This window comes from Bombyx mori, chromosome 14, assembly GCF_030269925.1.
Source record: "Bombyx mori chromosome 14, ASM3026992v2".
Lineage (NCBI taxonomy): Eukaryota > Metazoa > Arthropoda > Insecta > Lepidoptera > Bombycidae > Bombyx > Bombyx mori.
In genome coordinates this window covers 5,082,661-5,098,837 of record NC_085120.1, presented here as the reverse complement: position 1 = coordinate 5,098,837, position 16,177 = coordinate 5,082,661, and the positions used below count along the sequence as shown (strand labels likewise).

General features: G+C 36.5%; 1 protein-coding gene and 1 long non-coding RNA gene across 2 annotated transcripts; one reads left to right on the top strand and one right to left on the bottom strand.

Moving 5' to 3' along the window:
* Window positions 1-3,742: 3,742 nt before the first annotated feature.
* LOC101737386 (alpha-(1,3)-fucosyltransferase C) lies at window positions 3,743-13,193 on the top strand. Its single transcript, XM_004922576.4, has 4 exons — window positions 3,743-4,002; window positions 7,294-7,815; window positions 8,263-8,703; window positions 10,810-13,193. The coding sequence occupies exons 2-4, from the start codon at window positions 7,382-7,384 to the stop codon at window positions 11,096-11,098; spliced, it is 1,164 nt and encodes a 387-aa protein (XP_004922633.2). The 5' UTR covers window positions 3,743-4,002; window positions 7,294-7,381; the 3' UTR covers window positions 11,099-13,193.
* On the bottom strand, window positions 4,642-7,312 carry LOC134200085 (uncharacterized). Its single transcript, XR_009974841.1, has 2 exons — window positions 7,242-7,312; window positions 4,642-4,822 (listed from the first exon to the last, which is right to left on the bottom strand). It is a non-coding gene; the product is annotated as an uncharacterized LOC134200085 (long non-coding RNA).
* Window positions 13,194-16,177: the final 2,984 nt, after the last annotated feature.

The window sequence follows — 16,177 nt, the reverse complement described above, 5'->3', positions numbered from 1 at the left end:
TCCACCCATATAACGCATAAAAAATGGTACTACCTTGATAAGAGCTGAGCTTTACGAAAAACGGAACTCAAATTGAATCACGCGCGTTCAATGGATACACGCGCAGCGCAAAGCAGTTCATAGATGAAGATAGATCGTGCCGGGACGAGGAGCGTGGTCACCCTGTCCGCGTGCCCGTACCTCAAGTTAATAGATCGATGCCCCGATGCCGTTATGCGTTCCTGGTACTTTTAGAAAAAAATCTGTCCTCCACATTTACAAATAGCTGCGTAGCTATTTTATGGATGGACGAGCTCACGGCCCACCTGGTGTTAAGTGGTTACCGGAGCCCATAGACATCTGCAACGTAAATGTCGCCACAAACTTTTTTTTATTTATTGTTTATATGGGTGGACGAAATCACAGCACGCCTGGTGTTAAGTGGTTACTGGAGCACATAGACATCTACAACGTAAATGCGCCACCCACCTTGAGATATAAGTTCTAAGGTCTCAAGTATAGTTACAACGGCTGCCCCGTCCTTCAAACCGAAATGCATTACTGCTTTACGGCAGAAATAGGCAGGGTGGTGGTACCTACCCACGCGGACTCACAAGAAGTACTACCACTTTGAGACATGAGTTGTAAGGTCTCACTTTTAACAGTACAACAGCTGCCCCGCCCTTCAAACCGAAACGCATTACTCCTTCACGGCAGAAATAAGCCGGGTGTTGGTTATTTAACCATTTGTTACCGAGCTTCTGGCATTGCAAAGTTTACATAGACGATAAACGTCCGCTAATATAAATTTTCAATAGCACAACATGAAAACGAAGCGAACATAAGTTTATCGCCGAACAAAAAACTACTAGGTAGCAAATACGGTGACAAAAAGCTAACATCTCATATCGGATGAGCAAATGTATTCAAGGGGCCCATTTCAGATTCTGTCCCACGCATGTGTCATAGACAGTGGCCCTCCTGGGACGAGGTAGACGACAAAAACTGAATATTGCAGATATGTTCGCATTATTGCTGTAGGTTCACAGTGTTATGGACGAGACGACTTTATTATTTTGAAATATAAGTCTGCGAGGATTTGTAACTGTTTTATTTTGTTTGTATCAAATTTTACCGAATGAGGCGCGGCCGTAATTGCGAAGTGCATTACAAATGCTTCTTAATGCGACTTTACATATTCAGGATTGGTGTAAAATACTTTCTCTTGTCGCCTATTCTTCATATAATATATAAATGCGTAATTACACCAAGTGTAAGATTTCCATAAAGTGTAAGAAGATTATCTATGTTAGTTAAACATATGAGATTTAAAAAAAAAATTAAGCTATTTTCACCCTGCCTATTTCTGCCGTGAAGCAGTAATGCGTTTCGGTTTGAAGGGTGGGGCAGCCGTTGTAACTATACATGAGACCTTAGAACTTGTATCTCAAGGTGGGTGGCGCATTTACGTTGTGGATGTCTATGGGCTCCAGTAACCACTTAACACCAGGTGGGCTGTGAGCTCGTCCACCAATCGAAGCAATAAAAAAAAAAAAAAAAAAAAAAAAAAAAAAAAAAAAAAAAAAAAAAAAAAAAAAAAAAAAAAAAAAAAAAAAAAAAAAAAAAAAAAAAGCGTAATCGCAACAGTAATGGAATTTCCATCCATACTTCTTTCTTGCCATCGAAGGAAAGGGATTATTCCTACTCAAGTGATTACCGTCGCTTCTGGGCACCAGCAAAACCAAAAGCATGATTCATTCAAGAGTGGACGGTATTTGGCAAAACTAAGTTCAGTCATTTGCAAAAATATGCGTTGTGAAAAATCAACAATTTCATAAATAGTTATAATATTATAATTTGCGTAATTACTGGTGGTAGGACCTCTTGTGAGTCCGCGCGGATAGGTACCGTCACCCTGCCTATTTCTGCCGTGAAGCAGTAATGCGTTTCGGTTTAAAGGGCGGAGCAGCCGTTGTAACTATACCGTTGTAACTAGACCTTAGAACTTATATCTCAAGGTGGGTGGCGCATTTACGTTGTAGATGTCTATGGGATCCAGTAACCACTTAACACCAGCTGGGCTGTGAGCTCATCGAAACGTCTAAGCAAAAAAAAAATTGATAACAACACAAACGTCTATACAATGGAAACATAAATAAAAATGGCTAATACATTATGTATAAAGGGTGGACTAGTTTCAATAAAAGGATTTTTTGCATTCCTCTAACCTAGTACGATATTGTTACATCATTCACATTGTCGAATTCTTCCCGTATGTAAATTACATTTCCTTGTCCCTTACAAATGTGATCATGAATATTTAACTAAGTTTGTTGTTATGATGGCATACTGTATATACCTGCTGGTGGGATTTAGTTTGCACCTGGATAGATAACCTATCCATCCGAGTCCTGGATGCACTGAGATCTTTTTAATTTTTTTTATTGCCCTTGTAGGCAGACGAGCATACGGCCCACCTGATGGTGAGTAGCTACCGGCCCATGGACTTCAGCAATGCCAGGGGCAGAGCTAAGCCACTGCCTACCGACCAAGCCTTCTAGTGCCTCACTATTTTCAAACTCTATTTAGGTAATTGCGTTATTTCAAGTTACTGAAATGTGAACAGTATCTTCTGTACTAATATATAAATCTACAGTGGTTTTTACGAATGTTCCGTTATAACTACTGAACCATGCATCCGATTGACTTGAAACTTGGTATCCATGTAGAAATTACATGTACTTAATGGATAGGCTAATATTTATATGAGTGTTGGACTTCCTATACCAGTTGCGGGGGCGTTAATGATGAGAATATTTGTGGGAGTGAGATATAATAATGTTAATTTTAAATGGCCACCGAAGCGGACGGGTAAAGCTAGTCATTTATAAATAAATGTATTACATAAATACCAATTCTGAAATAAGCTCATACATTGGCTTATTATTGAATTTTTAAATTTGTTTGTGATGAGAAGGTTGGAACATGAATTCAGAATTTAATTTTCACTCTTTATTAGAGTAAATTCTTTTTGTCTGCGCGAATTCCGGACTTTAAGAATAATAATTAAAAAAAAATACGAATTCAACAATATAAAATAAGAATATCGTCAATGTAGTGGAAGTCGATTGAATACACCTTATTACGAATAACCAAAAAAAAATTACAAATTAGATCTTGATAAATTTAAATAAGACTATACACGCAGACACACGCCAGCTTCCAAATAATAATAAAACATTAACTAACATAACTGTTTATTTTTGGCGGGAACGCGAGGAGTGAAGTTGTATGATTTGTTTTATTTTGTCTATTTCGTGTTTCTTCAAGTTTAAATGTGTAATAACGGTAGTTTATTAACTGTTTTATATCTGTGAAAGTGCACAAATGTGGGAAAATGAAACAAAGCTGCTGGACGTAACTTCTCGGGTTCCTTCAAAAAGTCCACTGAAAAAATCTCAGTAAACAACCACCATTTTATTGCGATTATATTTCATCCCGTATCATCTCATCTCATTTAATTTCATCCCAGTTGATTAATGTCTCAAATTAATCATCTTCATTTCATTTCATTTCACTCCATTTTATCATTTTTCATAAAAATAAGAATATAAATTAAAATAAGACATGACTTAAAGGTCTTAGTTACCAGGTCATAAAAACTTTATATATACATAACTGTTTACCTACAAAAAAATTCTGAGATAACTAAAAAATACTATCAAATTCAGAAGCACCTTTTTTTGAGGTCAGTTAAAACACAGATTGAACTGAAGTTTCTTATTGAAAATGCATTTAAAACTGTCATTAATGATTTATTGCGTCAAGTTGAAAAACAATAAGAATAATATACACAAGAGCAAATAATAAAGCTAAAACATATCATTGATAGTCACTCAAACGTCGGAGATAGAACAGGTGCGATACGAGCGGTATGCGGGGGCAGAACGAATCCGATATGAAATGCAAACCGCGATCCGAAGAATCTCATTAGCGAAACGAGATCTCCAGTTACCTAGCACGGTACTATTCTGTATTTGATATTGTTCCTTGTCTCGTGTGTAGCAGTGCAGACGAATCTCAGATTAGCCAAGCTTAATAGAAATAGCTCACACGACAAACAATGTAGGATCTCTAGAGATAAGACTATATAAACAATTCTAACGATTGAGAAGATGAAGAAAAAATTTCACAATTAATTGAATATGCAATTTCGAAAAGGGCACATCTCTGAAAAGGTAAAATGTTCAGGAAATGAAAAAAAACTGATTATTTTCTAAAGCAGTGTAAAATTTAAAATATTAACTTTTGAAATATATTTTAGTGTTAATCAGCAATTGAAAATTACTGGAATTATTATAAAATGGGTGTAGGTAAGCCTCAAAACTACATGTATATGAAAAAAAGTATTTGACAAAATATGCGACATGTGCCCTTTTCGAAATTTCATATTCAATTTATTTCGACATACATACCTTAAGCTTACTTAAACCTTAACCTTACTTGAAATTCAAATTATTATAAGCTACCTATCTAATAGGTTTGAACGATAACACAAATACTCGTAGTATAAATACGCCTGTAGTGAAATCGTTCCCAAAAATAATGCTAAATATAATACTGTAAATTGCTGAAACACTAACACTAAAACGCTTCTAGCGGTAACTTTTATAAAGATATTATATTTCATAGATATAAGAAGATATTTCACAGATGCCTGAATTGCACTAACACATTTTCATTATAAATTTGCATAAACACAAATTCCGGACACTGAGAATCGGACCGTCGGTCTACTGAACAATTGCAGCCGCACGGTAGAAGATCTTCCCTTTATCGATTCCTGAAAACATTAAACAAACAACTATTGAATATTTACACCTTACTATTGATTTTCATCCCGCGCAATGTATGTACACACAATTAAAAATCAGGTGACGGGGCGGGTTAAATTACCGGGCTTACGGCGAGCGCCTGCCTACCTTCGTTTTACATAACGTGTTCATCAAACTTTAAAATTAAGGTACACTCATAATTAATTGTAAGTACAGTTATTATAACAAGATTTTATGCTTTATTTTTCTGATGAATTTTGTTTCCCATTTATTTTCTTTCAGCTTTGTCCGTTCCCTTTAAATCCTGTGTACTATGTACCTAACGATTATTACGATAATCTTATTGATTAAAATTTTAAATTATTTTTTATTTCGTTGTTAATTTTACAGCGAATAAAAACATTACTATTCAAAAAAGAATCAAGTAGCCACATTTCGTCTTTTCGCATTAAAAGTGTACAATTTAAAAAAATATTCGAAATTGAGTTAATATTCGGAATCATTTGGTATCCACCAGTATTTTTCTCATAAATACTGTCAAAAGAGCGTAGTTTAGTTTTTGTTTTTTTTTTGTTTACCTATATATTTTGACTACTATTAACAAAACCAATACACAATTTTATCTTACTTTAAAAGACAGATAATGTAACTGGTAAAAACTAAAAAATAAATGTTGCAATAATTAATATTAAAAATATCATATTATGTTAAACCTTTAAAACACTCTCCTGTAAAATTTAATAAGTTTTTATACAGGTTTAATGCGAGACGACGATTTGTTATTATCAAAAAAAAAAAAACTACAAACAAAAAACTGCAATTTTCAGAATACCGCGTATTCAGTCTCGCTGAAGACACAACGTCTTTGCATTCCCGACAGTCTGTTCATTGGAAAATCACCGCCGAACACTGAATACTAAACAGGCTCGGCGCTTCTATTAAATCACAAATAACCCCTGCTATGCCCCTGGTTTTGTGTTCCACATCTCCTATACGTGTCTAGTAATTTCACAATTATCTTATTATTATTAAAATTTTATGTCGAAAATTTGTTTATATTTAAACTAATTAAATAAACGGCATCACCGTAGCCGGCCACTTAAGTCAAGACTTTTCAAAAAATGACCAAAATTTTGTAAACAGATTAACTTATTATAGTGAATGTAAACTAACTGTAAAATTATATTTTTGTTCTAAGTTATATAAACAGAATCGTTTTTAAATATAGAATACGATAAATGAATACTAGAAATGTAAAGGTAACGCATACAAATCCAAAACATCTACAACATCTTGGTGTCGTCGTGGCCTAAAGGATAAGACGTCCGGTGCATTCGTATGTAGCGATGCACCGGTGTTCGAATCCCGCAGGCGGGTACCAATTTTTCTAATGAAATACGTACTTAACAAATGTTCACGATTGACTTCCACGGTGAAGGAATAACATCGTGTAATAAAAACCAAACCCGCAAAACTATAATTTGCGTAATCACTGGTGGTAGGACCTCTTGGGAGTCCGCACGGGTAGGTACCACCACCCCGCCTATTTCCGCCTTGAAGCAGTAATGCGGTTTGGTTCGAAGGGTGGGGTAGCCGTTGTAACTATACCGAGATCTTAGAACTTATATCTCGAGGTGGGTGGCGCATTTACGTTGTAGATGTCTATAGGCTCCAGTAACCACTTAACACCAGGTGAACTGTGAGCTCGTCCATCCATCTACGCAAAAAATAAAAACTACGTTTTCGAAAATAAAAAGTACAACAGAAATGATTTATATGGCCTGTCCTCCGACCGTTCCATTTCCCCTCCTTCACAAACATTCATACGGCACGATCGTGCGTAACGACAACAAAAAAAAAATGTTTTGTAAAGCGTCCATCAAACTGATTTCCTTGTAGCAACATTAATCGAGGTCCTTTCAAAAAACTTGGACAATTTGGTCCCCCGGTTTCTGTCCGACAAACCCACATCAGATTCACAATACCGCCATGCTGCTTTGTCGTCATTTCGCTAAAACGCCAATTCGTTTCGTAGCAAATAATATTTTTTTTGCCCAAATCATTGAAGTTTTTCAACTGACAAATGTAATAATTTTTTTCTATTGCCTTTGTAGGCAGACGAGCATACGGTCCACCTGATGGTAAGTGGTCACCGTCGCTCATGGACGTCAGCAATGCCAGGGGAAGAACCAAGCCGCTGCCTACCATAAAGTACTCTTCGCAAGCCTCGTTTGAAGAAGGACATGTCATAGCGCTCGGAAAACACCGTGGAGGGGAGCTCATTCCAAAGCCGGATGGTACGTGGCAAAATAGATCTTTGGAAACGCACTGTCATATTTTGGTATAGGCAAGCTTCGCTGATGCTAAAAAAAATCAAATTATAGAAAAGACATGATCGAAAAATATCCCTCATACCTCAGTACTCACCTGTGTGATTACTAGAAAAGCGAGTATGTTTACAAACAAATAAATATTTCAGAAAACTGAAGATAACTTACTGTCATGTTTCAAAAGTCTCACTCAACTCTTGCTCGTGAAAACAAGTAAACGACCTCTTTGCTTTAAAAATGGCTCGATTCTTAAAGTTAACAAAATTTCTTCTGCACATAGTCTTTATAGTTTTAATAAACTACTTCATCAGCCAAAAACCGACGAACTTCTTAAAAATAAAGAAAATAACCAGATTTTCATCTGACTTAAAACATATTTTAATTTGGACGCATCTTCAAAACTTCAAAGATTCCGGTCAAGGCGATTTCATCAATAGAAAATGTAGGCATATAAATTGCTATTTAACAAAGAATAGAAGCTTATTCGGTGATTTGAGATATTTTGACGCGATCGTATTTAATCTTCAAGAGGTCAGTAGCAATGAACAAGACTTACCAGTTGCAAGAGCTCCACATCAAAAATACGTTTTCGCGGCAAACGATTCGGCCGATAATTACCCTGTCTGTAATGGAGTTTACGAAAACTTCTTTAACTGGACTTGGACTTACAGGTATTTATTTAATTGAACTTTGAGAACAAACAAATTATGCATTATACTTAATGTACCTACTTGAAACTTTTTTTGTCACTTTAAACTTGATAAAAAAAATCCTATTGACATTATTATTAGCTACAGGTTAACTTAACAAATATTATAACAATATTAGTAGAAATTAGCGCTCATGACTAACGGGCCGTGTCGTGGGTCCGATTCCCACATAAGAAAAATATTCGAGTTACGAACTGAGCTGCTTGCCTTTTGCCTGGTTGTTAAATCAGTCTCTGATTCGCGAAATTTATGAAACGAAACATAGGTATAGTTTCGTTTTTGGTGATAGCAAAAACTAATAGTACAACGCCTTAGCTGTATCTACCTCTGACATTCTGAGCGATGGTGACTACACATCATCATATGCTCGTCTGCCTACAATGGTCATAAAAAAATAATAATTTTCAGAACAGACTCTGCAATTCGCTACAAGTTCTTTACATTCACAACTACCAGTCAAGATAACATTCAAATGAGCTATCAATGGCCTGACCGAATGGAAGCCATCATTGATCCCGTGTTCAGAGAGGAGCTGAACTCAAAAGCCAAAGGAGTCCTTACCTTTCTTGACAAATGCCAGAGTAGAAGCAAAAGAGAGGTGTTCTTGAAGAACCTTCAGAATGAATTATCAAAATATAACCTGACTGTGGATATTTTTGGTAAATGTGGTCGAGCCTGCAGCCCGAGACGTAAGTCAATGAAACCATGTTTCTGGAAATTGAGGAAGGATTATTTCTTCTATTTGGCAATGGAAGATTCTTTCGCTAAAGATTTTATGACCGATAGCGTACTTTATGGGTTAAAGTATAATTCAGTGCCTATCGTTTACGGGAAGGCTGATTATGACAAGTAAGTGTACAATATGTTCCTACAATTTTCTTTAATCAAATAGTCTGGCCATAAATAGATTATAATAAAAAGGTAAAACTCTAATAATATTAAAAGTTAATTTAAAATGTGTCATTTTAACTACATTTCAATAATATTAATAATACCACAATAATACATGTGAATTTTCGGGCAAACATTTTTAACAATATTTTTTTTAATATTCATGGCATATTAAAATGGAGTGAGGTGATAAAGAGAACAGGATTGCTGTGATATTATTACACAAACTAGTTAGTCAGTGGATAGCACAACGTAGCTATTATCCGTATGTTTGTGAAATGGTTCATCAGGACCTAGTGTGTTAAGATGCTATTCCGAAAAGGCGATAAAGCATCTGTTAGTAGGACGTCTTATGAGTCCGGACGAATAGGTACCACCACCCTCCATAGAAATAGTTCTGCCGCGAAGCAGTAATGCGTTTCGTTTTAAAAAAAAGATGTGTGGTGTCGTGGGGCACCAGATAGGAACGGAGTTCCTTATTATAAAAATATTAATTTAAAGTTCGATTCAAGGTATAAAGAAAATAAAACTAGAGGTTTCGCACCAACCCACGGTCATTCGGTAACGTGCGAACTTATTGTGGTACACTTCATTCACGGTTGTTTGCATAAGAGTTAGTGTATTGCGCAAACGAACGCTCTGAGATCGTGTTCAATGAATGATAAAAAATATATGTGTTTTTTGTACGTTATTACAAAGTTGTGTGCATTACTAATAAAAATCTTACGTTACGGACGTTTTTTCTCGATTAGGGTACCCCTCCGCATCGTCCCATAAGAACTTCGTTCCAAAAAAAACCACCATTTCGGTTCTTTGAGACACAGAATACGACAAAAGCCTGAATCGCTCTAACGACACATCACAATTAATCGTAGATACCGAACAACATTTGGAACGTCCGTCTACCGAGCAAATCACCCGCCCAATAGAAGCGAACTCAAAATAATTGTCAGAACTCAAAAATTCGATTAACAACATTTTTGTTATCTACGCACCGTTGAATGAAGCTGACACATTTGAGGATTTTCCCATTTAGTGGCCACTTTATTCATTCCCGCACGTGGCTAGTTAACAGATCACCTAGTATTTTAGAATTATGCGAGTTCACCACGTGAATGCCACGTGAGGCCTAAAGTTTTTTTTTATTGCTTAGATGGATGGACGAGCTCACAGCCCACCTGGTGTTAAGTGGTTACTGGAGCCCATAGACATCTACAACGTAAATGCGCCACCCACCTCGAGATATAAGTTCTAAGGTCTCAATATAGTTACAACGGCTACCCCACCCTTCGAACCGAAACGCAATACTGCTTCACGGCGGAAATAGGCGGGGTGGTGGTACCTACCCGCGCGGACTCCCAAGAGGTCCTACCACCAGTGTTTACGCAAATTATAATTTTGCGGGTTTGGTTTTTATTACACGATGTTATTCCTTCACCGTGGAAGTCAATCGTGAACATTTGTTGAGTACGTCTTCATTAGAAAAATTGGTACCCGCCTGCGGGATTCGAACATCGGTGCATCGCTACATACGAATGCACCGGACGTCTTATCCTTTAGGCCACGACGACTTCAAGTTAATGTCTAAATAACATTAGAATACTTTACCTGTTACATTTTATTCATCAGCGCACGTTGTGAGTTTTAATACGTGATTTTGAGGCATAAATTATATTTGTGTAAAGCCTATAGGCTTATTATACCTACGCTTCGAATCATAGAGCATCACAAATTGAATTTCACTGCTCAATTGCAGACATCAGTGTTCTTAGAGCGAGTTTTTAAACGTTCGCGATAGCGTAAAAGTTAACTAAAATTTGTATGCCGTTGGAACAGCGCCCCTAGCGGCAAACGTCGCAACTGTAAACAAATTTGAGTTAACTTTTACGCTATCGAGAACGTTAAAAAACTCGCACTAATGCACACTATTCGAGATTTCAAACGTTTCAGAAACGGCTGTCCAACTCGTAGTCACAAAAGCCCTCATTGCAGTTACAAAATTCCCTTTCCGAGTTCAGTCTTGAATGTGGCATCCCAAGCACTTAATTAATTTTAATTCAACAGATTTCTACCACCGAATTCATACATTAACGCTATGGAACTTGGAGAAGAGAAATTAGCAAAAACAATAAACACGATTATGAGAAACATGCAAATTTACTACGAGTTCTTCGCGTGGAGGAACCATTACGCCGTCAGGGAAATGCAGGTCCTTGACCCTTGCTCTTTGTGCGATGCTTTAAATAAACCCGAGTGGTTGGAGTACCGGTGGAGTCACAGTCAATTCAGGAATTGGTGGAACCCTGAATACGAGGACCGATGCCCGTTTTATAGTAAATATTTAACGCTTTAAGGCTTTGACGTTGTCTATCCAAGCGAATGTGAATTATAATCAGCTATTTAAATAAATTAAAGAAAAAAATAGAATGACAAAAGGACAGATAACTTACCGTATTTTAAGCTTCGGAGTAACCATCACGCGTTAAGTAACTTGAATATTGGCATAATAGGGCTGTCAGCTGTAGCCAAAAAAAAAAGAGTTGGCTGTAATTTTTTCATTAAGTCATTCAATAGGCTACGAAGATTTCTGATGTTGAAACTATGTGGTTACCATACATCAATAAATGAATGCCGCCATCGCCATCGAATTCTCTAATGTCCTGTAAAACCGCTAGCCGCTACAAACTTCTCGCTAGAGAATTTCCTGAGTGCTAACACCTTCTTTCGCGGAAACTTAAAAGCCTAGTGGCCATATGCTCGCCTGTATTCGACGATAATTACAGAAATGTTTATTAATTATATCGTATTTAGAGGTATATAATTGATATTCAATTTTAATAATGCATGACTTCACGTCTTCAAAGTAAGATGTAATAGTTTGGCAAAAATTTCGACATAAAAAAATTCCATTTTCAATGGCAAGATAAAGGATAATAATAAACACAATCATAATTGTAAAATACTAACAGTATTATAATAATATTGCCATAATAAATAAAGAAATTAGGACAAAGCTATCAGAAACCACAATTACGCGTACAGATTAAATATCACAATAATAATCACGTTTTAAAATTACGAACGCAAAACAAATTTTGGCGGAATGAAATCGGCAACCACCCTTTACCATGCGAGAGCGGATTAAAAGTTTAAATTATTTCAACAGATTAACGACATATGATAAAACGATACATTCAGCTGATACTGTCGACACTCCGGGCGCGATGTTAATTTAACTTTTAATCCTTTAGCTCATTGCTTCCGTATTAATTAGATTTTATTGTTGCATGGATTTTTGTGTTGTCTTTCATGAATCACTACATAGTATATAACAAAGTCGCTTTCTACGTCCCTATATCCCTACGTATGGTTAAATCTTTAAAACTACGCAACGGATTTTGATGCGGTTTTTTTTAACAGATAGAGTGATTGAAGAGGAAGGTTTATATGTATAACTAGTGACCCGCCCTCGCTTCGTCCCGCCATGTTGCGCGCGATACGACAATAACTGCGGGTGACGCCGCGGGGTGAAGCTAATCTAAAAAAGTAGCCTAAGTTACTCCTTATATCATCAGCTACCTATTAGTGAAAGTCTCATCAAAATCGGTCAAGCCGTTCCAGAGATTAGCTGAAACAAACAGACAGGCAGACAAAAATTGTAAAAAATGTTATTTTGGTGTGTGTACCGTATATATATATATTGTAGTAAAAAGCGGTTATTTCAATATTACAAACAGACACTCTAATTTAATTTATATGTATAGATAACATCCATTAAATAGTGGAGAAATCAATAATAAATTACAGTTTCCGAAGCGAAGCGATAGCGGGTCGCTAGTACCTATATCAATAAAATAATGTTGCCTTAAACAGAGTGAAAGAAATATTAAGCCGAAATGGTAGTGATAAAACTGAAACTAATGGCTGTGGTGTCGGTCTACTACAGCTTGCACGGTTGCAGAGCCCACTATCCTGTCTATTTCTGCTACAAAGTAATTATGCATTCCGTATTGATGGAACGCACAGGCTTTATACCACTTTACCTTGAAAATCCAATACCGTGTCTCACGGTAGTTGGTGGTAATCATGCCGTGATTATATAGGCTTCAGTACCCACTTAACACCAAGTGAACCGTCATCTAGTTCAACTCTGTAGGCAATTAAAAAAATACGACATCAAGCTGATTAACTGATGATAGGGCTATGCGCCAGATAGGGAAGTACTGTTGTTTATTTCGTGTTGTTCTTTTTTTGATGTGAAACATCTATAGCGGCACGTAAAACCGATTTCTGGCGTGGCGACGCATGCCGTGGCGACGCATGCAGTGGCGACGCGTCACTGATTAAACGAATTAAGTGGTCACGATTTGAAATAAATTCGTAAATTTTTGTATTTAATGAAAGTAAATGTTTATTCAATAAATAGTCATCGTTATCTGGAAAAAAAATCGTAATATTTTATTTTATCATTATGACATATTTAGTTCCTATCACAATCTGTCCTTTCTGCATATTACTTTTACAAAATAATGTCGATGTTTCACATCTGCCAGGCGTCCCGTGACGGCTCACATTTTTTTTAATCAGCACAACGGTCATGCCGCCACCCTCTGAGGCATGAAGTCAAAGTTTCAAGGGCAATGGATAAGGACTGTTCCACCTTCCAAACCAGAACGCTTGACACGACATCAAACTTTACTTATACACTGCTCGAACCGGAACGTGTGTTCTAAACTTATATAAAACTAGACCAAATAAAGTAGCATTTGTAAAATTCTTCAAATCGAACTCTCAAGAATCAATTCTTGAACTCTTCACGGGGAGGCGAAGTTCATTAAAAATGAAACGAATTCCGCCAGCAAACAACTCTGTATTGGCGGCTTAACTTAAGCTGCAACTTACTAAGACTTATAGACTTACCGCACTTAATATAAAGTCTGACTGCAATGGCGTACTCTCACGTATTTATATACGTACATATATAGTGATTGCAAAAGTTTTATAAGTTCGTAAAGCACAGGAAACTAAGCAAAGGAAATATTGTTTTGCCTTATTGTAAAAACATAGAAGAGCATTTTTAAACCGCCTTCAAAACTAACAACAAAATTTCTAAATTGCCGGACTGTGGAAATGAATGGTAATAAACAATTGAAAGAAGATTCTTGTGGAGTTTGTTTCAATAATTTATTTTATTATGTTATGTCGCTCTTGTTGGTGTTGTATCCACATACAACTATCTCCAACCGATTTACTAGTAGAGGGCATATCGTGAACACACGATCGTACCAGCCGTCATTATTAAATACTGTTAGGTATTTGATTTTTTATCTCAAGGAAGATCGCGATGGAAGTTTGGCTAAGTGTGGAAAAATAGTTAGCACTTTTTACCAGACGTCCAACAAATTCCTTCATCTATCAAATGTTGCAAAAAAATTAGAATTCTTATGACGGGACAGCTAGAGGTCGACATCCAAGCCGTCATATCTATACGTTCTGGTAATTCCATACATCAATTGCTTGCCTATCTGGCATTATATATCAGTGAAATACCAGAGTAAATAACGAAATTGTACAATAATTAAAACACCAACAAAACGGCTTTAGTGAACCAAAGCTTTGTCTTTAGTTTTTCAGGGTTTTCTTTTATTAAAATTTAAACAATCTATGTGTGTCTTAGTCTATACATATAATAAAATACATATGGAATCCGCCTTATTACCTCCCAATCTTCTCTAGCCACGAGTCTCTAGCACGGGTCTCTAGCCACGAGATATAAAGTGCAGTCCAGACAGACGATGCAAAGTTAATATTTTCAAATATGGGGACAAAAATATACAGTGCTTACCCATATCAAATTACAGTAAGTACACAATCTTCATATCTACAAACGTTTATCTATCATAATTTATTATCTCTTCGGAATAGTACGCGATCATTAGAAATTCAGATTGGAACAGGAGACGAACAAAAACCAACCACACCACGCCCGATCCTGGAATGAAGAGGCGCTTAGCATAATAATTAAGTGTTTCGCTGCATATGGAAGTAACTTATCGTATATTTAACCTTAAATGCTATTTGGAATTATGATTTTTTTAAAGCTAATGCTATTCTGACTACCTAAGAAGCTAGCATTAAGTAATTACCAGGGCCCTTCCACGTCGCAACGAGGGTGCAGTCACATTGACACCTGAGAGCGAAGTCTCAATTGCATTATACAAATTAACAACCGTATAACAGCTGTTCCACTCAATCTGACCTAAAGGAATTGCTTGAACCTGGAAAGTTGATATTTGAATCGTGGTTAGTAGTAAACCAATTACCATTTACGGCACTAAGATGTCCTGGCTTCCTTGTTGATCTGTGTGGCGTGGCGAAAATATCCCGTCTCCAGATCACAATACAGAAGCATTTAAGTACACAGTTAAAACACCCGTTGAAGTCAAGATTGATGGACTTGAGCTGGATGGACACTTAAATATTACCGTTACCGATACTGCCATTTATTATAATTGTAATCATAAAACGTTGCTCTTAAAAAATCTTGTTTAAATTCAAATTTAAGAGATTGCGTTCTGCAAACAAGTCCACACTATGAAGAGAGAGCTAATTTTCTGGTTGAACTTCCTGAAAGTGTATCCGAAGGTAAACAGGCGGACCCATTAAACATTTTCAAAAGTCCTCGCAAAGCGCCACCTCCATTCCAAATTAAAATCTCGCTTTAAGAAACTTTTTACATCGTCGGAAAACGTTTTGAATTTAAATTTCATAGTTTAATTACCCTTTTTTTAATTCGATGATCAAAGTGGAGGCAACAGACAACGTGGGTTTTGGAATTAGAGAGTGTGGTGAAACACCATTGAACCTATAACCCCAGGCTATTTCAAAGGTTCCAGTTACAAACATTGAAACAGCCAATAATAAAATACCAGCCTAGTAACTAACGGTAGTGGCTTCATATTCCATGTTTTGTATTAATGTAACACATATCACGCAAAACATTGCGGACTGATAAAAAATAACATCCCCTATATAACATCTTGCTGTCTAGTACGCGATTGTTACATTTGATGAAATATTTTGAGACAATATCACAAATCACAATTAACTCTCACGAAGTCTAATCTAATCAGCAATGCTGTGCGTACATTTTCTACAACACTATTGTTCCTGATAATTAATGTGTGCAGTGAAAATACTCTTTGGCAAGAATGTTCCAAATTCATCATCACCAATTCCAAACAGCGCACCTAGCGGCAAACGTAGGCAAACGTTTCAACTCCATACAAATTTGAGTTAACTTTTACGCTATCGAGAACGTTAAAAAAATCGCAATAAGCACACAGAGTAGCTTTAACGGTCTTATCGGAAGACGGAAGACCCTAACCTTTTCAATCAAAGGCTATATCAACCAACCGAATTCGTTCAAAGT

What these genes read in the sequence shown, in the direction of transcription:
- LOC101737386 (XM_004922576.4), top strand. Translation starts at nt 7,382, where the DNA reads ATGGCTCGATTCTTAAAGTTAACAAAATTTCTTCTGCACATAGTCTTT. An exon ending in AACTGGACTTGGACTTACAG is followed by an intron (nt 7,816 to 8,262) that starts GTATTTATTTAA and finishes AATAATTTTCAG; the next exon opens with AACAGACTCTGCAATTCGCT. An exon ending in GGGAAGGCTGATTATGACAA is followed by an intron (nt 8,704 to 10,809) that starts GTAAGTGTACAA and finishes TTAATTCAACAG; the next exon opens with ATTTCTACCACCGAATTCAT.